The sequence below is a fragment of the Channa argus genome, chromosome 24 (assembly GCF_033026475.1).
Source record: "Channa argus isolate prfri chromosome 24, Channa argus male v1.0, whole genome shotgun sequence".
NCBI classification, from domain to species: Eukaryota; Metazoa; Chordata; class Actinopteri; order Anabantiformes; family Channidae; genus Channa; species Channa argus.
The window spans coordinates 6,407,640-6,434,679 of NC_090220.1; the positions used below are offsets into that span (position 1 = coordinate 6,407,640).

General features: G+C 42.9%; 1 protein-coding gene across 19 annotated transcripts in view; it reads left to right on the forward strand.

Annotated features, from left to right (window-relative positions):
- auts2a (activator of transcription and developmental regulator AUTS2 a) overlaps positions 1-27,040 on the forward strand; it is a 284,876-nt gene that overhangs the window by 236,108 nt on the left and 21,728 nt on the right. For 17 of the 19 annotated variants that reach the window (XM_067494282.1, XM_067494292.1, XM_067494291.1 and 14 more), the window contains one exon: positions 14,034-14,082. In XM_067494282.1, coding sequence (XP_067350383.1) covers positions 14,034-14,082 — 49 coding nt within the window. Of the gene's footprint in view, positions 1-14,033; positions 14,083-26,869; positions 26,919-27,040 lie in introns of those variants that run through there. The other 2 variants (XM_067494299.1, XM_067494300.1) reach the window with 2 other exon arrangements.

The window sequence follows — 27,040 nt, forward strand, 5'->3', positions numbered from 1 at the left end:
TGTTTTTTGGTATTTTCCTGAAGCTTTACTATTTTAGTTCAGTCTCACTCACCCACATGGCATTGTTTCCAACATCAGGTAGATGTTGCCAGTGAAACTGCAGAGTACTTGCTTAGCATTAAGGAGCCGACAGACAGGTTAACGACTAGCTGGTGAACATACTGGAGCATTTAGCAGCTAAAGAGCCACATGTTTCCCTCAGGAGTACTGGAAAACCAAAACAGAGTTACGTAGAGAGTGAGTGTTGGACTTCCCTACATTATATCAAGGTCCTAATTAAACCTAATATTGGTCTGTATCTGTTGAATTTGTAAACAAGCCACTTGTTTAATGCTTTCTTCCAACACCACCAGGTGGCTGAAAAAAACAGTTGTTTCAGGTTAAAGTACATCTAACATAGCTCTTTTATAGTTTTTGTAAGATATATTGAAGTGTTGAGTAAACATCAGTAAACAATTTCTTGCTTAGAAAAATGAAAACAATGAAACTATAGTAAGCTGCTTGTCTCATCCTGCAGTGCTTTATTTCTTATGTTGGTGCTTTCAAAGGTCAAACACTGACAATCACTGTTTATCACTCTGACATTATTATCAAGATGGGGAGCGGATAAGGAGCTATAAAAGAATTGTAATTATCACCATTTTACAAACGATAATTATGCGCATCATTATCATCCATCACGATGTTTAAGTGGAGCCACGGTCCACTAAATTAGTCTTCATCCTGCTCTTTTCATCTGCTCCCTTCCATCACTTTCTCAATGTAGTGAGAGGAAATATTAGAGGACGTTCTGGAATCAAGGCCAAGTGAAACAAGGGTGTCAAGTCCACTTTTCCCACAGGTCCACAAGTCCCTCATTCATTTTTAACCAGGTCTCACAAAGGTTTCACCTTGCTGTGATTCAAAACAGTTTAGAAAGAGATGACTGATTTTCATATTAAAGTGTGAGTGGTTGTCTTCTTCTGCCAGCTAAGCATAAAATTATGTATAGTGTGTGAATTTGTAAAATGCGGGATGAAGGACAGTTCACAACTCAAATATAGGCACAGAGGAAGCAGCACTTAACTGAAAGAGAACCGAAAAAAGTGGGTTACATTTACAGTTCCTGTTGATAGACATCCACCTAGTATTCACACTTTTGACAAGACATAGTACATTTTCAGCTGCAACAGTAAAGTCTTGCACACCGTTTCAACTGCAGCCTTCTTGTGAATGAATTAGTAATGCTAAAAGATTCCATTTTCTCTGTCTATATTCTGTGTACAGCATTCAACCTGCCTAATATAAGGAGCCACTCAATTTTTCATGCCCACGCCAAGTGTAGCCTTCAATTTAACATGCGCTTTTAATCCTAAGAGTGCTAAATTGCTTTTTAATGTTGAGGAACATGGTGTTTTTTGGAGTAACTCGTGAAAAATGCATCAGCAAAATGCGGAGCAAATCAGATCGGATGATTTTTTTGTTTCTAAGGAACAAAGCAACACCACATAAAACAAGAGCGAAACCAATATGTTGTTTTGACACGTGTCTCCTCAGGGGTCTCTGGGGGACACCTCCTGCAGGCACTGACAGTGTAGATGTTTGTGTGTGGGTGATGGTGTGATTAATTGCATCTCTTTTCACATATGTTTAATATGTGTATTTTGTGTGCTGCAAACATGCACATCGTCATTGCATGGCTCAACAAAGGAAAGCATGCTGGGCAGTATGTCTTGTACTGCGCATGGGCCCCTTCATGTATGAGTTTATAAGCAGTGTCAGGTGTTACTTTGCCTGGAGCCTTGGTAGATGACAGGTGTTTGCAGGCCTCTATGGCCCTGTTAGATTGCCCTGCACACCAGAGGCTTTAGTGAAGTCAATGTCTAAACTCCGCTGAGCATAACTAAAAACACTTTTTAATATCCCTAGTTAAGTCGGTGAACTCTCAATGACTTCCTTAGGGCCAGCCAACCAGCCAATCAGAGCAGATTAATCGGTAGACAACAGAGAGCTGCTTTTGCTACCAGTTCCATCCCAAACATTATTGTCTCAACTTGCAAACAGGCTTGAAAATTAAGACACAATTAAACACAGTAAAAATGCAATAAAAATCTTAAACATTTTAAAAGCGTGGCTTCGTATGCCATCCACCCAGTAATGATTTTAGAGGACCAGACTGTGGGTTAGTAGCTTGATAGGGTGTATTCAAATATTTTATTAGTGTTAAATGTTAAGTTTGTGTACATACATAAATAACATTGCATTCTTTCACATGCAAACCGGAAAATCAAATTATAGAATGAATAAAGGTCCCTTGAGTTTGGATCTTTATGATGAACACTAGCACAGTATGTTTGGCTAATTGTGTGTGATCGTTGTGGACCATTTGTTCATTCAGTCTTTCTTTAAACTGCTTTTTTTTTAAATCTCTTATACAAGTAACAGTTTCCTCCTGTGTCTGTGAACCCAGGCCATTTCACAATCCTTCAGGGGATTTTGTGTGTGTGTGTGTGTGTGTGTGTGTGTGTGCGCGTGTGTGTGCGCGTTTATACATTTAGCTGTGCATCTATCTTTGTGAGGTGGGGTCAAACTGTGTGGCATGCTGTAGTTTTCTCTGTGGATAAGCAACACAGCCTGTCCCAGTGTACAGTAAATCCTCTTACAAAATGTGTGTGTGTGGTTGTGTGTGTGTGTGCATGTGTGTCAACAAGAGAGAGTGAGACAGTGAGCTTCCCCAGATCATCCTGTAGAAGCTCACTGTTAGTAAACACAGTACATGGTAAGCCCAACTAAAACAGACACTGATGCTGGGGCTTAGTGCTGGTTGTTACATGGGTGGCCCTTAGTACTGATAGTTCCCCGTGTCCCCCACTGACACTGGCTAAAAGCACACGTACGGCACATGGTAGAAGCAAACTGCTGATTTATTGTAAATCCATGTCATGCTTTCGTCACACATTACACAGATTACTTGGTAACACTTAAATAGAAAAAGCAAATTATAAAGTGGATTATTAACATACATAAACACAAACAACACACCCCTTTAGAACTATCTGTGCCCTCGGAGCCTGGGTCAAATCTTCAAAACCCCATGGTGAATGCGCTCCTGTCAGGCGGCTAGTATGACAGCCTCACAATGTGCACATTTAGGACCCAGAACCTGATGGCAACGTAGAGTTTGTGGAGGAAAGCGTGGAATGTGTCCCGCAGGCAGATGCAGGCCGTTCTCAAAGGCATCTCTATTACACGCAGACAAGTGAGGCCTTATGTTATGGTCACCAGGCTCTGAGACAAATTTCCAGACTGGTGCCCTGTGCCATGACAGCACGCGCCCTCGCGGAAATCTACTGGCCCACGCTGTGCTCCACTTCATTGCTGGAAACACATCGTTCATACTTGCAGATCTGATATCCAGGACTGCAACAACTGAAATATATGTGCTTTAGTGAGATCATAAACGTGTTTCTTTGTGACAGCGAACATAAATAAGGGTGTGGCCAGTCGATGGTGGTGGTCTTTCATTTGAAATGATTGTATTTTTTTGTGACATAATGCAAACTAGGTACCAGCAGCATGAGCTAGTGCTAAACATGACAGCAGTGCTCAGGTCTTTCTTCAGCCAGTGGCGTTTTATTGATAGTGACAGATAAAGAGCCCTGTGATCTTGTGAAGCACCAGGCACTAGCGTTGATTATCATCCCTGCTGATAACGCTGCATGCTAATCATTGTAAACATCATGTTGTGGCTTTGACACACTTATGCTTATCTGTAATTGGTGTAATTGTTACTAGCGTTTAACAAGATCGTCTTCCAGATATGCGGAGCACCAAAAGGCCCCTTGTATGTGAGAGACTCTCTCAGATCTTCCTCGCTGATGAGGGCATTAGATCAACACTAACTCTTCTCGCTGTGCTATTAATGAAAGGCAGCCACAAGCCAGAGCGCAAATCCGATAAAAGGAGCTGGAGATGACGGGGTCATGAAATATTTACAGATACAGGGCTTCAAAGCAGAAGAGGCCTCCCAATCATGTCAACAGACAGACCCCCTGCAGCCTGGTCATGGCCCCAGTCTTTGGCCCACAACCAGTTCCACATGTAGGTCACATAGCAACAGCTTGCTTTCCAATGTAGGGACACCAACAGGGAAAAAGGAGAGGATTCACAGGTGAAATTGCTCCAGACGTGCACACTCACTTGGAGACACATACACACAGAGTCTTTGTCTTGGTCAACCATGCTCCCATGTCTTAGTGTTACACAGAATGGGAAGTGAGGAGACGAAGAGGTCAGGGAAGATGTCCAAGTGAGATCTCCGAGGACCTGACATGTTAAAACACATGACTGAGGCTCAGCTCCCCCGCAGTACACATGCTCACCCACACAACGTTCACCATCCACCATCGTAAGGCCACTTTCACCCAGAGGAACTAAAAGTGAAGAAGAACACAGCCCCAGGCATTGAGATTGCATTTTTCATAAGAACTCTTGAGGGCACACAGCATGGATCCCCCGCCAGCCACTAAGTTACAGAGATTTTTTTATTTTATTTTCGGTTTTAAAGGTGCTTAAACATTTTTCTCCTTCCCACCACTCAGCCCCCCAGCAGGGAGGCTACTGTAGACAGAACAATGACCTTATTTAGTTCAGGCCTTACTAAATGCAATTAGAAACCTCATATTGGCTAATGGGGGCCTGGGATAGGATGCAGGTATAGAAGGGGAAAGCAATAAAAAGAGAAAAGATGGAAGGTTGAGGGGCATGTAGAACCCCATGCTGTTTGTCACCCTGCTGGATTTTAAAATCTGTTGCCCCCCTGAAGAGCCCATCATCAGGCCCCCACTGTGTAGCTGTTGAACATAGACAGAGCCTTGGAGAGGCATGTTTGAGTGTTCCAGAGGGGAGCTGGGGGGGGTGACTGGGGCTGTCTCCATTGGTGCCTGACAGAATGGTTCTGACAGAGCGTTTTGGAGACCTGATACCTCCAACCTTGCTCTTCCAGCTGGGCGAATAACTCAAGAACTACAGAGGGTCAGACAGGTTTTAATACAACACCTTAGTGGTGATTTCCTCAGTGCTTTCTTGAAGTCATTCCTTTTTAAAAGACACACAGCAGGCCGTTTGTTTGCCCTCCTTTTCTTTACAGCTACCTCCCAGTTTGGCATGTTTCCTTCTCCATCTTGTCTTTCTCCCCCTTCCACTTCTGTTTTGTATCTTTCCTGGCTCTCTCCTTCTTAGTTTCCTCATGCGTTATCTCTCAGCCTCCCCTCACTCCTTGCTCCCATCACAACACTGAGAAGAAGAAACAAAAGACGAAAATATTATCCCTGCCATCACAGTTGCTCTTGGTTAGTATTAAGTCAAGGCCTCGTGGGGGGTTCCAGCACTACAGTTCTTCGGTTGTAGATGTCTGCTATGGCTGTGCAAATATAAAGACATGCAGATTAAGGAGAAAAATGAAAGCGGGGGGATTGTCATGCAGCAGGTTTTGTGTTAGTAATGTTCCTGTTTGGGATACGGCTCCACTGTAGAGTCTCAGAAGTCTGTTTCACATATGAACTCAGGACAATGACAGGTGAAATCAGCCTCAGACATTGTGTTTCACTCATATAACACACAGTGGGAGATTGCTCAAGTGAGAAGTGCTCACACAGGAGAAACTTTGCTAGATTTTAGTGCGCGGTCAGCGCACACAGGAGGTACAACATGATAGAAAAATCAGGCTGCTGGAAACAGTGTTTTGTTTACAGCACATTGGTGCATCTTTAAAAAAAAAACACTCTGGCGGTTAACCGATAGAAATGCCGTCCACACGCCCATTCGCTTGGTTTAAATCCTCCTAACAATTTGGAACAGAGCAGAATGCTCCACGCACAGGCTCCAGCACATAATCCGCCTTTGTACTATGGGGCTCACAGGATAAAGTCCGGATAATCTTGGGAGCTTCTCACTTGGACATTTGTGTTCTCACATACACCACCTTTGGAAAAAAAACAGAAGAATTTCAGGATTCCAGCGTATGTGTGAAAGAAGCTATAGTCTTATTTGGGGTGTTTCATGTCAGCCATTAGCATCAGCAGAGACTTCAGAAATACAAAAATACATACAAGGAAACTTTCAAATTGTCGAGATGAAAGAACACACCACATAATTCTGCCATCTACAATCCTGTCACATGCTGAAAGCTAAAACAATTTATTTACTCTGTCCATAAAATCACTACAAACACTTAGTAACATTTCTATAAATAAGGACACTGATTTGGCCTTTAAAATAACTTGGCTTGCATTTTGGAATTAGTAATTATTGTGACATTAAATCAAAATGTTAAAGGTAAACCCTGCCTAATATGCATGATGGTTTGTGTGTGTGTGTGTGTGTTTGTGTGTATGTGTGAGGCAGGCTGCGCATTTGCTTCTTTCTGTTAAACTCGGAGGGAGTGATTGACTGGTCTGAAATTAGTCACAGCATCACAGCCTACATTCCACAGCAATGTCTGTAATTTAGGCAAAAGGGTTTCCTATTTCTCTTGTGACTGGGCAGAGCAGTGATGAGTGGGTCTGGGTGTGCTGGGGGGCTGCATTAGGGATGTAACCAAAGCATTTGAGGAAGTGAAGGTTAAACCAATTTTCTTGTCTGCATTGTTTACCAAAGTGGGTCCCATGGCAGCGACATTAGACTGATGGCCAGTGAAGTGGGTTTGTTCCTGCTGACAGGCCAGTTCTTTATATGCCTGCAATGTCAACTGTATCTGATTATTGCCTACCAGATCAAGATAATGTCTGCCATTGATCAGGCCATTTATCTTGAACTGCTATGGCCCCGGCCTGCTTTCAGGGACCACAAGGAGATAAGCAGATACAGATAAGCAGATAACATAGGCTCTACAGGCTTTTAACAACCGGAAGAAATACATTTCCACTGCCTCGCCTGCTGACATACGAGTTGTGTTTCATATCTCATGGCTCAGGAAGTTTTATTATAATAAAAAGTATCTGCTTTTAGAGGTAAAGTCATCTGATCACATCAGATATGATCGCAGGTCCTCCATCAGTCTTCCTAAATTCCCCCAGTGTGCCAATCATGTGTGATAAGCGCTAGTAGAAATACATAGGGAAAGATAATGCAAAGCAGAGTTTCATATTTGGGATTGTTATTTACAGGTTTAATATTAAAAAGCGTGTCTGTGGCAGTGCAGATGAAAAATCTCAAGCTCTTAAATCTTTTATTCTTTCCGTCAGGATACATTTGATTGATGCAGTTTAACAGAGAAAGCTGTCAGCTTTTCCAAAGGCTTCTTCCACTTTTGGCATGGTGTGGTGTCCCAGTTTGTACAATGGTTTGTAATGCTGGGTGAATTTCTCTTTGTCAGTGAGTGTGTGTTTGCATGCATAGCTGTGTGTCATCACCACATTAATACCAGGAATGACTGACAGATTAATTTATGTCTGGTTACGTGTCTGAGGAATTGGGAAGAAAGGGCCTGTCAGTGCAGCTTGTCTGGAGGGGGTAGAGATTAGAGACAGTTGTCATTGACAACCTAGTGCAGGCTCTGGGAGATAGGGTCAGATGGAATGACTAAAAAAAATAATTAATTAAACAAAATCCTCATTCTGCACTTAAAAGGCTGAGAGAAGAGGAGAGATTGGCAAATTCAAGTGTGTGGGTTTGTGTGTGCGCAATTAAAATGTATTTCACAGTTCTTAGATGTGTACTGTAACATTTGGACATTTTAGGTCTTGTGAGTACTGTAATACACTGCCAAAAATTATGTTCAGAACACTCATGTGTTTAAATCTTATACAAAAAAGATGAATAGTGGTACAAAATGTCTGTGTGCAAGGAGCAACATGGTTTAGCCCCAATATAACCATTTCTGTAATGATTTAAGTCAAATTATGTGCCTGGTATCTATCTTTTACTTTAGGTTTTTTGTTTGACTCAAGAATATTCTGACTTTTATAATAATCAGGAATATTCAGGAAATATGATGAATTAGAGATGATAGAAGATATTTTCAGAGGCTTTGGAAGTGTCAGTACATCAGATTGATCATCATAAAATAAAGTAAATACATTCATTCCCAGTCAGGATACATTTTGCCAACTTCAGGGATCAATTAACTTTCTACCCAGCACAACCATTCAGCCAAAATTTATTTGTCCAAAAAACAAAACTAAAGTAACTTTTCTAGTGCAGATTCTCAAAATAACATACTAAAGTTTGGCTCAGTTTACAGTTGGACCCAAGTGGTGTGAGCATGGCTGTCGCTCTTAGTGCGTTTACATGGACTTAAGTTAAGAAAGTTAAGAAATCTGGTTTCCCCAGGTAGATTGGAAAATGCCCATTTCTCTGCTATGTATATGCATAACCAGGTTTCTAATCTGCTTTCTCCAGCTGCGCTTTTGCTGCAGACAGGAACACACAACTAAGTGAATGAATAAAAATAGAGATCATTAAGGAGCGATGCCTCCTCATTTTTAAAACAAAGTCCGCATAAAGTCCAGCAGAAAATTTAACTGACACCAAAAGCCTCGTAGAAGTCTAAATAAATCACTTTTCCCTGTGGATTTTTAAAACTTAGACTGTTGTGAATCAGCTGCGTGTGTCTTTCTTTTCTCCCCCCTGTGATGTCACTCTGCTGAGCAAACAAATCTTTGCGCCAGGCAAAATAAGTCCGAGGTGGAGGAGAAGTCAGGTTACTCTTCTGCTGCATGTATTTGCAAATTTCCAGTACTTAAGTTACTTGCGCGCATGTGAACACAGTCAGTGTCTGTTAAAGCGGCACTGACTGAGTATTAAGTACAGAGCTTTTTTACTGCAGACAATTGGGCATGTCAGAATGTCTTTCAGGTGTGCTATTTCTAGGGTCCTGGTGTTGTGTTTCCTGGCTCACAGTGGGATACTTGATGGAACTGAGTCATCGTTAACAAAATTTATGTTACCTGTGCTCTTCTTGCAATGAGAAGTCAAAATGGCTGCCACAAAAAGATGTACACTGAGTCTGTAAATTCAGCCTCACAGAGCATGGCTGTAGGCTCTTAGTTCATTATTTTACATTTGCATTGAATTTCCTTGTCTGGCTGATGAGTGACTGTATCTCATTCTGACAGAGTTGTCTCTGTGAGGTGAAAGCGTTTCTGAAATACCTACCAACCTGAGAACCCCGTTGTTCATTGCTGATAATGACTGTGTTCAGTGTTGTTAAGAAAATTATTTTTCTGTATCCTATATCCATAGTTCAAACACAGCAGCACATGAGATTTTCTTCTTTTTTTAAAGCTACAGTTAAGCAAAGACAGAGCTTGGACTAAACAGGAAAACATAAGAAGACCTCATAATACTATTGTATTTCCAGCACTCACGTTACAACTATCAGTAATATTTTAAATGAGGGCAGATTTGACATAATGGCAGGCAGGCTCATAAAGGCAAACCAGTCCCCTGTGATTGTTATCTAGGAGAAAGTTCCTGTAAAATTAAATCAAGGATGTGGAGAGAGAGACAAACATGCCTCTGGTTTGTTTGAAGTGGAGAATCAGCGTCCAAAAAAGGAATATAAGATGACAAAATGTCAGTGTGAAGCTGATGGTCTATAGACAGAACTTACGTGCCCAGACAGCAATTACTGAGATACACAGCATACATGCAGACATTGCGTTTGATCTCAGGTCTTCATTCTCTTGCATAGACAACGTTTTTCCATAGTAAAACTGTGCAGGGTTCTTCTTTGTGTGTGTCTGTGTGTGTGTGTGTGTGTGTGTGTGTGTGTGTGTGTGTGTGTGTGTGTGTGTGTGTGTGTGTGTGTGTGTGTGTGTGTGTGTGTGTGTGTGTGTGTGTGTGTGTGTGTGTGTGTGTGTGTGTGTGCTCATCTCTCTCAGCGCTCCATTTGAATTAAAAATAATGTGCAGTGAGGGATCCGGATGCTGACTGTTGGACAGTGTGGCTGTAATCACAGACTTGTGGTTGCTCTCAAATCTGATAATGACCATTTAAAATGGAGAACAGCAACTTGTTCATAGCTGCTGCTGCTGCACATGGCCATGAAACCACTGGTAGCCATTTTCAGTCTATGGTAGTCATATAAATACATATCTTGAAACCAGTCAGAGTTGCATTTGAAGTCAAACCATGATTTGCCCTAAATGTTTCATCACGATCACCGCTTCAAACATAGGAATCCTTGTGATCACGTTTATCCACAGTTTGTACATTTTGGACATGATTTGCTGCATTTCATCTCAACCACAGCATTGTACAGCAAAATTTTGTCTTTATCAAAGATGTATTCCCACAGCCTATAAGTAACTGTAAGCCAGAGGTTAATTTACTTCGTTGGAGGGATTCAGTGCACAATGCACACATCTATGAAACATAGAAGGATGCATATTACGAGCCTCTAGCTTGATAAACACCTTAGACAGTATATGCAGAGGACGTAGTGGGCTGTTACATCAACCACTGGTTTGCACTGGAGCTGGTTTTAAGCTCAGGCTTGCAACTTAAAGTCAGCACCACCTTCTCTGCTTGGAGCCAGGACTGGATGGATGATATGGGGGTTAGCTGAACACCAGCCTACTGACAATTATGACAAATGTTACACATTCCCAGGTGACTTCAATAGCTTGCTAAACGTTAAGATACAAAATAGTGTTAGTCACCAGTAGCATCGACTCCACCTCACACATAAAAGCACCACAAAAGGCCACCTGTGCACCAGAGACAGAATCTAATTAGCTTGTGGAAGATAAATGTATGTACTGAATTCCAAAAGGCATAACATTAAATTTCTGCATTGGCTTTGTAGTTGGCACTTGAACTGCCGTTGTAACCAATACGTACTGTAATACTAGTTCTGTATGTCATCAGTGTGTCCCAGTTTGACCAGACTGAGCATCCCACTACAGTTTGAAGGAAACTGCTGGTATATCAGCTCAAATGTGTGATGATTTGTTTTGTCACTCTGAATGTCAGACAAGTGCATATCCTGTTTCCTATGACTTCATGCTTTTTTGTCTGCGTACAGCCAGCCAACAAACCCGTTTCCGAGGGATGGATTAGCATCTCGGCTAAAAGCTAAGTCTGTTTTCTCCTCTGTGCTTGCTTGGGCTGAGCTGGCAGGGGAAGACTTTGCAGTATTAGTCTATTGTACATCCACTGAGCTCCCAGCCAGTGGGTTAATGCTCATTAGACAAGCTATAGAATGCAAGGGTTTGTACTATTAAGAGGATTTTCCAGGAATGCCCAGCACTAGATCAGGATTCAGATAATGTGGGGATCAAGGCAAGAAAGGATGAGCACTATTGCTTCTCAAGTAAATATTACTTTCAGGCCTGCAGTGTGAATCTTGACAGCCAAGTGTCCCACCTTAAATCTGTGTGATCCCTTTTTAAACCCACACACTGGGAAATGAAGGTGGCTTGGAGCAAAGTGCTAAGCTGTACAGGTTCCAGCTGGGCTGTTTTGTTCTGACCCTGAGTGAACAAACTGAGTGAAAACACCTGTAGGGTTTTGTAAAGTCATCACATAATTATAAAGTTGGTAACCATGATTTATGAACCCAGTGTGAAGGGTGGTAGCTGGTTAGGTTTTAGGTCTTTCGGGGTGGGCCACCGAGAGCTCAAAGCTCAAACTGGCTGAACGACTTGAAGCGCTTGTTATATTACCAGCTGACCTCCCTTCAGGTCAGCAGAGAGGGAGTTGATCCAACGGGAAGACAGGGCCTGTGGGCTGCCAGGAGGTGCGTGCTGCTCATAAAGAACCGTTTTGTTTTTCCTCACATCAAGGTAGCAGCACCCTACTGGGGAATTCATTAGCGGTTGACATCATCTCACTCAGTAAAGAGAGAAAGAAAGAATATCTCTCTGCCTCAGCCATCCACTCTCTCACCCCCTCCCTCATGTCTTTTCCTCCCTCTTGTTCTCTCGCTCGGTGTTCTTATCCAGCTCTGGTGCGCTGCTGTCGCTCCGTTTGCGCGCCATTTACGCAAAAGATTAAGGCGCTGATGTGCCCCTCTGCAGTCGATCTCCAATACGCTCGGAAGCCGCAAAACACGACTATGTCTGTCTTCTGAAGGAGCACGGTTGTCATTGAATCCAAGTCCGCCAGGAAATCAGGAAGTGGGATGACCCGACCGTGAAGGCAGCAGCACTCAGTCAGTCACTGGATGAATGGGAGTTTGTCTGCTGCCTGGGAGTGGATGGGGAGAGGCTCTTGTGTGCCTACGACCGGAGTCCGTCAGAGAGAGAAGGGCAGACAGGCTGTGCAGCTGAACATACAGGGACAGCGGGCTTATAGATCGTGAATTTGTGCTCGCTGCTTGTGTGATTTGCCCCCGTCTCTGTCTCTACAGAGGAAACTGGCCGTGCGCTTTGTTGGATTGGTTTTCTCCGTCGGACGAAGCCCCTCTTTGCGCACCAACACACAAACCACCCAGGATCCGGTTTGTTACCTTTTACGGATATTTCCGACAGGAGAATATTAGTGAAAAAATCAGTGTGTCGAGGAAGGAAGGACAGGTAGATCAAGGGAGTCTGTTTTCCCCTCATCGCCTCAGTGCTGTTGCAGCTTCTCGGCGAGACACATGGTTCCCTTTGTCCAAACGGCGCAGTAGCTTTGTGAACGGCTTTTGGATTTTTTTTAAATCTTTTATTTCTTGGAAAGGCTTCTTCTCTCTTTGCATGGCTGTCCTCAATTTAAACGGAGTAGACTTCATCGCCCCTTGTGTGGATTATATTATTTAAAAAGCAGAATGTGAAACGAGGCCATATTTACCAGACCGAGAAAGTAATATCCTGACTTATTTGCTTTCTTGCTAACCTTGCCACATCAAAGGTATGTGCGCTGGTTCTAAGATTTATTTATCTGTGTGTGTGCGTGTGTGTGTGCGCGCGCGCACAAAATGGTATAAGTGGATGTTTTAGAACAGTAAGCATTTTCCTGCCACCTCCTTTGCTGTCATTTATTCTGCAGTTTTAATTGTTTATATTTCTTGGGTGTTGCACTAATCTTTTAACACCCAATGCTTTTTTTTTTTATCCAACTTTAAATCAACCAGAATGTAACTGTATAGTCACACGGATGTGTTTTGGTTTTAATATTACAGTGCTTCTCCTGCAGCCCCCGTAACACACACATCACGATAAAAGACATGAGTGTCCATACAACTAACCTGTCACTAGTCGTAGATATTAAATATTCTTGTCAACACAATGTTTACATGCACTAGGAAATCTGACCCTGCTGTCAATGTGCAATGTCTTAACATCACATGCTTCAAAATTAGCATTATGTCAATCTGAGGCAAGTGGATGAACAAAGCCACTTAGAGATTTTATTCAGAGAAACCTGTCAGTCTTTCTCGCATGTGCAGCTTTGCGGGTGTTGTCCTGGTTCCTTCCTGTTCTGCAAGCCGCAGTTACTTTGTGATAAAACAACATTTCTCTGTATGTTGTGGTTAAAGTATAATTAATCGGTCACTTCGATCCCCCCCAACATATAAGCCTTGTATAGTCGAATTTAAATCTTATCCCTGCACGTGTGATTCTAACACACTGACGCTGTTGGTGCTGTGTTTGGATAATTGACTGGGCTGTTTTGTCATGAAGCAACAGTGCCATCAAGTGGCCTGAACATGAAGAGTCACTTGTTTTATTGGATTCTGATATCCAGTATTAGTTTAATCATGATTTTTCGGTTTTTAGATATAATTTGGACATGACAAGATGCGGAAACAGGATACTTTGGGTCAATAGAGTGGAATTTATTAATAAAATTAAGCTGTGATGCACATACTGTCAGCAATGTGTATCAATCCCTAATTTCAAATCGTTAGTGGTTAGATTGACTGTTTACTTTAACACTTTAGAAATTAGTGTGTTAATTATCTACCATAACCCAACAACATCCTCTCAGTCAGCTGGTATTGGTCTGAGTTGTGATCCCTGAAATGTTATGCAGGAATGTGTTTGGGCATTTTGGAGGAAATGGCAGTACATTCAGAATTTGCAGTGTATGTGATAGTTTGCTGATTTCATTTTTCTCTTTTCCAGGTCTCCGATGTCGGCTCCGAGAAATTTTTCAGCACAGCTGCAATTAAAGGTACAGACTCTAAATATATTATGACGCATATGTCATCAGCATATGGCAATTGGTATTAATTGTTTCAGTGAATTGGTCATCATATAGGCCGGTTTATTTAAAATAATTTTATTGATTATGGATCATAAGCATACTAAATTTAGTTTACCCAATGTGCACATGTACAAAGTACAGTTTGATTCACAACAGGAAGACGAATCTCATGCTCATAGGCCATACTTCATGCTGTTTTTATATGTAACTAACCTGCGAAGTACAGTAACTGGGAACAGTGTAGCATTGGTGACATTTTGTTTGAGGCTGCAGGGAATTAAGTTAGTCAAAGAAAGGCATATGCCTACAACCTCAGTGTGCCAACACCACATGTGACCTCATTATCAAGTCACTAATTTGCTGTTAAAACCAGCCCCATTTTCTCTGGCTCAGGGATAATGGAGGTGCCCCCATGTGAATGGACATTCCTCTGTAATGGGGGGGAGTTACCACGCAGGGCTGGAGGGAGGCTCCAAGAAGAGGGTTATGACCCCTTTAGGGCTGTGGTAGAAACAGGGCTGATTGCTGATGATAGGTCTGTAATGCCCCCCCCCCCCCCCCCCCCCCCCCCCCCCACCCTTCTTCCTTGATTCTCTGCACTTTCCTCTGCAGAGACCACTAAACACATTTCCCACATTCTGGCCTTTGATTCCCTCTGGGGCTTGATTTGTGGCTACCATTGGGGGGCTCAATGACCATGCTTGACAGGGAGGTTTCCTTTTGAATGTGCTTCTCTGTGGACTTATTTGGTTCCCTTGAAAGGATTAAGGCCCCCTTTGTGTGGCCTAAATCAACAGTAGGCCGCCCTTTCTCCCCATCTATGAAAGGACCTGACTAGGAAACAGTACACAAAATACGCTTTCTCTCTGCTGCATGATAGTCTACTTGCTTGGCCCCTATTTCCATTTAAATATCCTCTCTTTTCTTCTCTTTTACTATCTCTGTCACCTCCTCCTCTCCTGCCATATGCTAATGCCTGCTGCTATTACAAAAGGCGAGTAAAAGAATCCAGGTGCAGGGAGAGCAAGGACTACTGGTATTTTTCTGGAGGGTGATGTTAAGATTAAAAGAGTTGGCTGGGTTCTTGTTGGAAGGGATTATTAGCACTCTAATGCAACCAGTGCATCAGTACAAGCAACAGCTCCAATGAAAACAGTGAGAGGGACTCATTTGTGGGTACTATGAGTGTTAGTATTTAACCAAAGGCAGGTGTTTGACACTTTGGGCACTTTCTTGTTGGTACACATAAAATGGCTGAGCATTCTATAGCAGGTTACAATGGCAAAAGCAAACCATAGTCAAACAAACTACTGCTGGTTGATTGTATTGAATTCTACAGTGAAGGGATAGTTCTAGAGAAACTACAGAGTTTATCAGAGAAAAACATCAGATAAGATGTGATGTATAGTCTTCTCTCAGCCAGTCTTAAATCAACCTTTGGTTGCCACATTATGGCATCAAAAATACACCAAATAATCTGACAGTTATTATTCAAGTCAACTTTATTTATATAGCGCCAATTCACAACAAAGTCATTTCAAGGCACTTTTCAGAATAAAGTCAAGACAATAAAGATCTGGAGAGAAATCCAACAATTTCCCCTTGAGCAAGCCCTATATCACAGACTGTTTTTTTTTTTAAAGCATTTTAAGCTTAAATGTCAATAGTTTTGGGTTTAGGTTTGTCATTTCCATACTAGATGGCGTACGTTCAAGAAAAGAAAATATCCCATGTCTCCCGGACCCCAGTGCAAGATGAAACAGACATGAAAAAAGTGCAAAATAAAACATAGGTACTAAAGTGAATGGTTAAGCCTAAAACATGCGAGAGTACAAGGGTAAAAGTAATTTTCCAGTAGCAGCAACAATATGGATATAAAGTAGTTCCATGGGTTTTTCATTTGCTGGTGGGTTTCTAAACATATTTTCTTGTATTTGGTGCCCAAGCTTTTAAGAAACCTCACAACCGTGAAGGAGCAATCTGTAGAGTCTAGCAGAAAAGGTTTTGATACTTTTGCATCTCTGGCCTAATGGTAAGTGGATGAATAGGCTGTGCCTGTGGTAGGGGTCTCTCATGATGCTGTGCTTTTGACCCACTCTGATGTAATACCATCCGTGGTCAGTGTTCATCTTCCTGAAGTGGGAAAAAAATTGTCCACCAAGCTGATATTAAATCTTCCTCTTTTCTAAGACATTATGATGCCATGCAGCAATGTGACCTGAGCAGTTCCAGTGCTCACAGTGGTGTGCAGAAGTTAAACTGCTCACTTTCAATAAGAAAAACTGCCTAGCTCCTCTTTGTCCTAAACAGTAGCTTTTCCATAATGTTGTTCTCCTCCATGTTTGTTTTTGCTGGACTGGGAAAAGCCAAAACTGATTCATGACGACCATCAAAATGTGCAGAGAAGTTAGACATAAAAATTTACAGAGGTAGAGATTGGGTATGAATTAGATCTAGAAGCACATCTGCAAGTGGCCAAAAAAAAAATCTGATCCAGGGATGTAATATGAATCTATTCTATGATGATGATGATGGTTGCCTTGAAGCTTGTGCCTATATCTGCTTAGACCAGAAGTTGAAAATGTCTGCAAGGACATCTGCTCCCTGTCCACCACAGACAGGTCAGCAAATGTGGGGAGGAGTTAGGAAGGATCTTTCTCACACCCTCTGCAGTTTTATGAAGAGTCATCTGGAGTAGGGATGGCCTTTATCACCAGCATATGATTTACTCTAATGCCTAGTGAATGTGGAATAAGCCCATCTCTGTCACAAGTTTGTAGACGGGCTTCATACATCTGTGATGCAGTGGATTCCAGTCTATGATCACTGTTCTTCTCCGCTTCACTGATACCACATGACAGGTTAGTTCTTCTTGGATCCCATCCCAAAATCCTCAGCAATTGTTGAACCTCCACTGCCAGCCGATGCTTCTTGTTTTCTATGAATTTAGTGTCTTTGTAATCAACAATACACTTATTGATGTAGGGTGTCACAGTCTGTGTTTTTTCCCCACATGAATATGCTCTTCATAGGATGCAGCTGTTTGAAACATATTTCAGTCAGTTCTTTTGAAGCAGTACTGTGGGGCAGAGAGAGCCCGTTGCAGACAGACCTTAATCTGATTCTGGAGTGGTCTGGATAGTCTCATCAGCAGTGTATACAGTGGGATTAGCATGTCCAAAGAGGGGGCACGGGGAAAGCTTTGTATATTTTCTTGTGATTGTCTAAACAAAGTCCAGTGTTTTTCCTGCTCTTGCAGACTTGACAGGGCTGTAGAATCCAGGCAAATCAGTCTGAATTTGCATGAAAACAATAACAATAGTGATGAACTATTTCCGCAGATAATATGGCTGGTACTTTACTATCATAACTGCACTTGCAGAGAAAAGTCTTTTGGCACAAGCACAACACTTGCACACCTGATTTTGTAAAACACAGTCCAACATCACGAGGCAAGTTATGCAGCAGTTCTTCAGTTTTTTGCTTGATAGTTTTTTGCTCTGCACTGCCGAAGCATACGTTTTCCAACATAATTGACTGGAGAACATGTGGCTTTCGGTGCTTCCTCTTTTGTAATGTTGCATTGGAGAATTTGGAGAAAAGCAAGCCTAGACTCCACAGCGTGTATATAGGCAGAGAAGTCTGGTAGATTAGACTCAAAGCTCCAGTTTTCAGAGATCTGTTACAGAAGAAATCAGAAACTACTATAAACTGAGTTTTGTTACTTAAGAGGAAAAGTTTTTAACAGCTCCATTAGAGACCCCTGTGTGTTTACGTGAAAGAATAGAATTTCATATTTACTAAATATGAGAACTGATTGGAACACGGGTAAGACACATAGACTATACATTAAAACCGCATACTGTGCTCAGAGAAAGTCATTATAATTCAGTTGCTGATGTGTAGCTTTGATAATGACTGTCTATTACCTTCTTTCTGGGGATTAGCCCAGGGCAACCTCAGATCACTTTGAAGACTCGGTGCTGATCTCTCATCTTTTAATCTCACAGCTTTCACACCTACTCAATAATTACAGTTTATTTTTCATGCGCTCTCAAAAGTCATAGATTTTTCTTACCTGAGGTCTACACTGCATTTTAAAAAGAACCTAACCAATAAGATTGTGACTTTTGGGTTTTCAGGTGCTGATGTGTTGACTTCCCCTCTTGTGGTAGTCACCTCGGGGCTGTCAGTGTCATTGTGCATATTGTCTAACATGAAGCACAAAGTCACCATCAGTATTTTGCTTCCCTTTCTGTTTTTCTCCCTCCATCAGTAGTACCCGGGGTTCAGTTTGCTGTGGAATGGATTTCATTACCTAAGAGCCATTAAATGTTAGCTCTAATTACTACAGTTATCGGTGCAACTGCAGGTGTCAGCCAGCTAATCTGATTCATTTGCACTGCACCACAGGAAGCACCGCTCAAAAGCTCTGGTGTGGTGTATTTGCCACCGTTGAAATGGTTAACTTTTTTGAAAGTTGCTTTAAAGGCACTTTAGGTAGAAATTGGTAATCAAGCCTGATTAAGCTTGTGACTGCTGTCCAGGGATTGGACCCAAGTGCTAGGCTGATCTAGGTCTTTAGGACTAACCAGCAATGTGTCTCACCAACAAGGCCTGCAGACAGAGCTATCACATGATTAAATCTGTGTCCCAGTGCTTTAATATCTTCTCAACCAGTTACATTCCCATCTTTCATGATACCGTCAATCCACCAGCTACCCTGAAGAATCATTGGAGAGCAAATACTAAGCTCACTGTGGACTGTATGTTAAGCAGAGCCCCAGCAGTGGGGTTTAGGTGATGCTGGATGACATTTATCAAGAGTAGAGTTGAAATCTCCCTAATCAGTGGACTATTGAACCTTGTGTGTGCCTCTGTAGACAGATTCTCTTTATAACAGAATGAATGTTTTGAATACAAGTTGAAATGCAAGAACAGACAATTATACCTATAGTATTTTTGAATTATAAGCGTCACATTTAAGCTGTGGTCACAATTAGAAATGATGTCATCGTGGGATTTTCATTCGAAGGGTGTAGCAAAAGTGCACTTTTTTTCCCAAAGAATTCATCTGGTATATATGTTAGAGAAGCAAGTCCCCAGTGAGACATTTCCTGCAGCTGTGTCTACGATGTGAGAGCGAGTTCAGCGTGAGGCGAAATTGAAGTGAAAAGTGTAGTGATTCTCAGTTTCCCCCTCAGCACAGCGTTGATTTCACTATGCTTTACTGGAGTTAATGTGAAAATGAAGCGGTGCTACAGCGAGACCCGGGGCTCACGCCAGCGTGAAGAGCGCCGCTGGTGAAGTGTGTCGGGCTTGAGTGCATCTGTCACCAGGGGAGAGAATAATGTACGATGTGGAAGGTGTAATTTGCAGCACTGATGGCATTGTTTAAAAAAAAAATTGTGGAAAGCGAAAAGCGGAGGTGAACTTTTGTGGCAGATATCAGAGCTGAAGAGCTCCCTGGATTGTCATAGAGAGCTCTGCTGGCAACAAAATTGCCTGTGAGCGTATTACTGCTGTGTGGGAGGGAGCTGAGGGCTTGTTTTTCTCTCCCTGCCTCATTCTCTCACGGTTTCCTGAGAGGACTGGTTATAGAGCTATGTGTACCTCCAAGCTCTGGGCCACCACCTGCTGTAATCTCAAGTGATACAGAGAGCAACAATCATGCCACAAATCACCAAGGCAGCTCCTTAACTCATTGAGTGGATTGGAAAGAGATGGTTGGCCTTTCACAACACCAGTGTTGGTTTACTGCCCCAGGCTCCCTGCGCCGCCCTCGTCCTGACCTCTGCCGTCTGTGTGGGTTTTTGTGTCAAGAAATGAGGGCTGCCTGTGGAACTTGACCTGATGCACAGTGGAAAGATGACCTGACTACCATTGGCCTTTTGTGCATTGTTTGAAACGGCAGCAGTCAAGGACGACCTCTTTTCCCTGCCAGGGACTGGGAGGTCAAAGAGATGTCAATGCCCCCTCCCTTCAGACATAACTGCAGGAATAAAGCATCATTATTGTTTTGGCTCAAACACAGGCTAAAAAGAATCCGAAACTGTCCATTGATATTTAATAACTGTGCGTGTTTTGAGAAATAAAATTGGGATCTGAGGGACTTAACTCTGAATGATACATCACTAAAGCAGGTTTCAGGCGATTTCCCCCACAGTCTTTACTCCTGTTGGTTCCCTGCTATGAGCATTTAATGTAGCTCTAAGGGGTCAAGAAAGCTCAATATCCTGTGCTGCACCCAGGGAATCCTCCCCGGCCCCACGCCGACTTTCTCTCTATTGGTTACAGCCAACTTCAGACAGAGGCTGTATTTCATGACCATGAAAGGACCCGCTCAAGCCGTGCCTCATCTGCTGACACAGGCAAACAAATGTTAACAAATCAAGAGCAGCACTGGCTGATTGACTGCCTTTGCCTCCTTGTCTATAGCTCACATTTAGTGTGTTTACCTACAAGCAGAGAGAAACGGTGCATTCAAAATCACATTTGCATTTTTCACAGCTTTTTATTTGGATCTGAGCTGCAAGACTTCTAAGTTTGGTTTTCAGTAAATCCTACCTCAGCCTTAGGTGTGTAGGTTTTTCTCTTTAATGTGTGAACATGTTTTCTGTTTGTCAGAAAATATGCAATCATGTCTGATTATGAAAAATTTGGCAGATAGCTCAGACAGGTGAATACTGTGTGTCATCATGAATCAAGCTAGTCCCAGTATCAGTTTTAAGGAAATGTTGTGAATGGATCTGTTGGTGCTGAAGAAACACACACCACATTGTGGGCCAGTCTCTCTCCATCCCTTCCAACAACACAAAGCGGTCATTCAGAGTTTGTTTCCCAAATCCCGAGGTTAGAGACTAAGTAAATCCATCCATCTTAATGCACTTATTTTCAGCACCAGGAGAGCTGAAGGGAGACTGTGTAAACACTCTTATATCCGACATGCCACTCTAAACTCAAAGAGCCTGGAACCCATCAGGTCAAAATTAAAGGTCTACATCTCAAACACAAACATTTAAATGGGCTACACTCCAGAGATCAAAGTGAAAGGCCTTAGTCTTCCTCCTGCCCCCCCCCTGTCTGCCACACTCAGATATTTGGCAGTTTAGCAACCGTATACAGTAAAAGTCAGTTTCTGGCAGGTCTCTGAGGTAACACGCTTTGGCATATGTTGTGTTGGTCTGTGTAAAGTAGAATGATTTATGCAAGTGTACTCTAATGTGGTTAAAGAACACAGAGGATCATAAAAAGAAAGAGTTCTTTGTCTTCATTGATTAGCAGTTTTTCTTAAGTTCCATCAAAGTCACTTTTATTATATGAAGGGTTGTAGGAAAGCTGCAGTTCCTTAATGTGAGCAGTCAAACTCCTTTTTAACAAGCATCTGCCTTTTTAAATCTTTTATTGCCACTGCGGCATTAACGTATGTTGACCGTGGAGATACCACAGACTAGTGGAAGTGAATGGCTGGGGAGAAGTGTTGAAAGCACCAGTCCTCTCTTCCCTGGAGAAGCTCTGCCCCATCACCATTACCCCCAACCACTGATCCAATGTGACATCAGTCATTCTCCTGCCAACTGTGCAGCATTAACAGGGTCAAAGCACATCACACACACACACACACACACACACACACACAGAACTTAAGACACAGCCATTCCCAATGCTCTGTTGGTGTGTTCAGGCCAATTATGCCTGTGTCAGTCTTTGGTCCCTGCGGCAGAGGTGACATTGCCAAAGAGGGAGAGAGAGCAGACGGCCTTAATGAGGCCTCATGGTGGCTTAAAGGTGTACAGTATGTGCATGCAAGTGCCTTTGTAAATGTATGTGTGCATGCATAACAGCAGGGGTGCTGTTCTGGAATGATATACCCCTCTATTATGATTTGACACGTGTGTCTCTTTTCAAGGTCTTCCCCCTCCAGCCGTTTTCATCCCACTACCTCTCCAAACCTTTTGCATTTTTAAGCACCTGCCGCTGCCTCATGAAGTCATTCTACCAACAAGATTTTAACAAGATCTACCAACAAGATTTGTCTTGAGGGTTCTGTCCCAGAAATGCAGTGTAGCAGCTTTACAAACACGTGTACTGTAAAAGAGATGAGATTAGCACAGCAGATAAGATGTTGCTGTTCCACTGTGAAACGATTTACCCCAACAGTGTTTGCATTACGTTACACAGCATGAAGAAGGATTTGATCTCTTAAAATACTCCTGATGAGGGTGAATGATGACCCATTTTACTGAACCACCCATTGTGAATTAAATGGTTCTAAAGAGTTCGTTGGACAAAAAGATTCTAGGAGGCCATACATACAAAAACTATTTGTTCACTTTATGATTAACTCTTCTTGCATTCTTTACACACCACAGGGCATTACTATAACACATGTAAGCTTTTTTTTCCTGCATCCCATAACTGACCCCCACTTTAATTTTTTTTGTCCCTAATGGTTACTTTTTGAATTCCAGAAATCGAAACTAGAGCCAGGCTTTATAGTTCAACACACACTACTGCCATCTTACAGCTCTGCTGGGCGATTCTTTTTTCTCCCCCACCCTTTCTTTATGCACATCTGCAGTGGCAGTGCTGTGGAAGTGTCCAACTTGTGCACATAGGCTTTTAAAAGACTCCAAAAGATGAGAGCGAGTGAGAACATGAGGACTCTGATCAGGACTGATGAAAGCAAGGCTTTAATTGCTCCCACAAGACAAGAGGTTATCTTTTTTCCCTTCTCGTCCTCTCTGATTCTCATAAATATGCAGGGCCGAAATAAAGCCCTGATGAGCTGCAGGGCAGATTAAGGAGGACTTGAGAGCAGGATCCTGGTTTGTTAGCAGCATTCCGCAGATCCTTTGCATGTGTTTCTGCTCTGCACACACATTGCCTGGCATTAATTTGTCTCAGACTGCTCTTCATTATAGTTCCACAGGCTACTGACTGCATAGGGTCAGTTAAAAGGAGTGCAGGGAAGTTGCGATGGAGCTGTCTGACCTTTAGTTTTATATCGCCCTCTGGTGCCCAGTGTGATCTAAAGATAGACTGTAATTTCTATGTTGAGTAGTTGGAAAGGATATGGTTAATTTGTGGTGTGTGTGTGTGTGTGTGTGTGTGTGTGTGTGTGTAAAGTTATATATGTATCTTGGAAAAGGAACATTAGAGCATGTGGATTTGATATAAACAAAGTTTAATGAACTGCACAATGTTCCATTTTATCACCATCTTTTGGTTCATCATCTCTGACTTTTGGCGATTGTTCTTAGAATTCTGGCCAAACCCATCAACGTCCATCAGACTGTACCATATGTTACAGATTAAGCTGCTCCTGGAGGGAGCTATGTGAATTGGGGGTTCCAGCATCCCCTCTTTATTCCACATGTCAGGTTTTAGTGTAAATTCTGTCATACAAAAAACAAAACGCCAAAAGGAATTGCTTTTTTTAACGGGGCGGGGCTCAAGCCAAGAGCAAACAGGCCATAGCCCTGGTGGGCTCTGGGTCTGGATTAGCTCTTACCATGCTGAAAAAAGGCTCTGCTAGTGAATTTGTAGGAAGAGCTAGGACGCCTTGTTTGAAAGCTTTTTCTCTAAACCCTGCACTTAGTGAGTGTGCAGTGTGGTGTTGTGATGTATGAATGCCCTGGCCATGCCTGACACTAGTGAGCCTGTCTGAGCCCATGTCTTCCCTGAGTAGGAGGCCGTGGACAGAGGCTGCATTGTTCCCCTAAAGTAACCCAAGCTTGGGGCAGCCGCTTCCCAAAGGGGGATATCAAGTTGTTCTTCCCAATAACACCAGAATCCTAGTTTAAGCTCTGAGGCTTGACGAGGGAGCAGAGAGCCGGCTGATTGTTTGGATGATGGTGCAGTTGAAATAAACTGCTCAAATCCCAACCAGCTTCCCCTGCACTAACCCACCCTCGCCAAGTATCGCAGTCCGACAGCCATAGCTCATCACCGTGAAGGTTGCCAACAGCCCTCAGCTAATTTGTGGTGTTATTTTGAAAAGCATGTTTATGTGGCCACGCTGAGGTTTCCTGAGAAAGAGGGCTATGAGCAGAGAGAAGAGGGTGGAAACGTAGGCCTAGGTAGATCTCCCCATTGTGAGATGGTAGCTTAACTACCACATCAGCAGACCACACAGTATTTCCATGCTAGAGGGAAGGAGGGATGAAAGTACGAGAGGAGAAGAGTAGAGAGATGGACATTAACAGCTTCGATCCTGCCCTGGGTGTCCCGCTAATCCAACTGCAGTGAAACCTGAGCAAGGGGATAATGAGACAGCATTTGACATGCTTGCACACACATGCACGTAGACACACAGGCGGGTTCTGAAATGCTGGTAAAGATTTTTTTTTAAAATTTAAAAGGCTACATGCAAATTGATACTTCACCAGATTTACAGACATCTGATCCATGTAATCAAGCTATTATCCCTCTGGAGTGAGGTTTTCCCTATGTCATTTTAACACTATGTGCAGGCGGTCCTGAATCTGATCCTTGCGAGCCTCAATGTACAGTGTGGATGTGTGTAAAACCTGTTGGCCTCATTTGAAAAAGTAGCAAGAGGCCCAAACTGATGACTCTCTGGGGACAATTTTTTCTTTTGAGCTCTCCATGCCGCTCTCCCTGGTGAAATCATGGTGGTGTCAGTGTGACAGCTCGAGCTGTCACTCTCCTTACTGCTGCAAGCCAGTTACTCTCATACTCTGCTTCCTGGCTGAATAGAGAGGGGGGGGATGTAATTGCAGAGTCTTCAACGCAAGGAAAGCAAAGGCTGTCTGTCACCTCTTAGGAGCCAACTTTACAATTAACAGAATGCCCCCATGGGCTGGTTGGGTATAGTCCCCCTGGGTTTAGTTGACAAGCTGACAGGGCTTCATGGAGGGCAAGCCACTGAACAGACCCCGGCAGTGGAGCTAGAGCTGGAGTACATGCACTTCAGCCAGGGTGGCACTGGACTTGTTGACTGGTAGAGGTGTGTGTGTGCGCGTGTGTGAAAGAGAGAGAGCGTAGTAGGTGTTTGTGAGCGAGTGTGGGTTTTTATGAGCATGTGACTGTTATTGAGATTTAAGCTGGTCTGCAATTGAAGTTTGTTGGCTCAAGAGGAGATTGTCTATTGTTTCCCTAAGCTGCCACTGTGACTGACAAGAAACACATGTCGCTATGGCAGTGAATGTGTTGTGAAATGCTTAAGTCGTGCTGGCACACAGCCTGAATTTTCAGTATCCAGAGGGGCTCTTTGGTATTTTAGATTTGTTTGTCTTTGTTCTGGCTTAAATAATTGAATGTAGTCATTAGTTACTCTCGTAAAAAAGGTGAAATGCATGTTTTTGTTTTTATCTCTTATTCATTATTCTAGCAGACATACTCACTTACGAATCCTCATTGTAGGACATTTTGAGGACGTGCTACTGAGGCACAAGCACTTGAGACAAAGTTTAATGTCAGATCAGAACATAGTATGGTTCCCATCAGAAACTATCCTCAAGCCAAAGCAAAGACTTGCATGCATTTCAAAAACACCTTGTTCAGTGACTGATGGGCAGAGGTTGGCTAGAGACATTGGTAGCGCTAAGTAGAAACAAGACTATTTCCAAGTTGTAATGCAAGAGCATCTGAGTCACAGTTTTGTGTGACTTTGTGAGTCACAGTTTACACTTTTGACTTGGGCTTTGCAATACTTTTCAAATGAAAATGCTTATGGAATAATTTAGGATCTCAATAAAAAGAATGTAGTCATCCAGCAGCTGGTTTCTTGCTGTTTTGGGCAGTAATGACTATCTTTTACATGTACCCTGTAGAGTTTTAGTAAAGGTAAAAACTCTTGGGGAGCAATGCAAAATGGCAAAATGGCAGCATGTTTAATTGTCTCAGTTAACTGTGGTATCTGTAAAAAACGTGAACCATGACTCCAAGAGGCTAAACTGAGAAAGGAGTGACACACGTGTCATGGCTGCTTGAGGAGGACAGACTCTGTGCTACTGTGCATCTTGTAGGGAACATCATGCACACACAACAATGGTCAACTACTCACTCCTCACCAGTAGAGATATCAGGCATGTATGAGGTCAAATGGTCTGGCTCGCTCCTCAGCTGCCTTGTCTCTTGGTGTAATTTTACACCATTGTGACAGTGTGTCCTGACCAATTGCTGTGCATTGGATGGATGCTCATTACACGCCGCTGCTATTTCAAAGCCTCACTGAGCCTGGGTATCACAGCCAAACCTGCAGAGGATCTGTCAGCCACAGGCAACAAGTGTCCCCCTGAGGGCTGTCCTGCACAGGCCCCTGGGCAGGAAAAGTCTAACCCCCTGGCTGGCTTTCCACCAACCCCTTCTGTTGGTCACCTGTGCCAGCTTGCCCGTCATCGAGTCCCTGACCCAGCTCTTCTCTTGTTACTTTCCCTCCAGCCTGACCTCACACCCTCAGGGATATATAAAGATTTGTCGCGGCTGTATCCTCACATGTGCATAAAGATGGTGATAGTGTTTTTGGTAGGTGGTGAAATGGAAGGTATGCCAACATTTAGGCCTTGGGAGCTATATAAGCAAGAAGGCATCAGATTTTCTACATGCTGGTGGGGTGAGAAGTGAGCAGTGAAAATAAAGACGCAGAAACCGTTAGGAGCCATTACAGGAGCATCTGTAATCAGAGCTACTGCGGGTGGAGGAGTGTTGTCGCTCTCGGTTAGTAAATGGCTTCATTATGACTCGAGAGAGAGGACACAGAGCACTCTGAGCCTCTACCGTACAGAGTTTGAACGGTGCATGGATGGATACTAGCAAAGGTAGGAGGACAGGACAGAGTAAGTGTCTTTGAGTTCCTTTGTCACTTTTGGATTTCCCTCTTCCTCTGTTTGTGCTTGCACTTTGTCATACTGTAAACACGTGTAAGTGCTTGTTGTCTGTGGTCTGGCAGTTTCTCTAC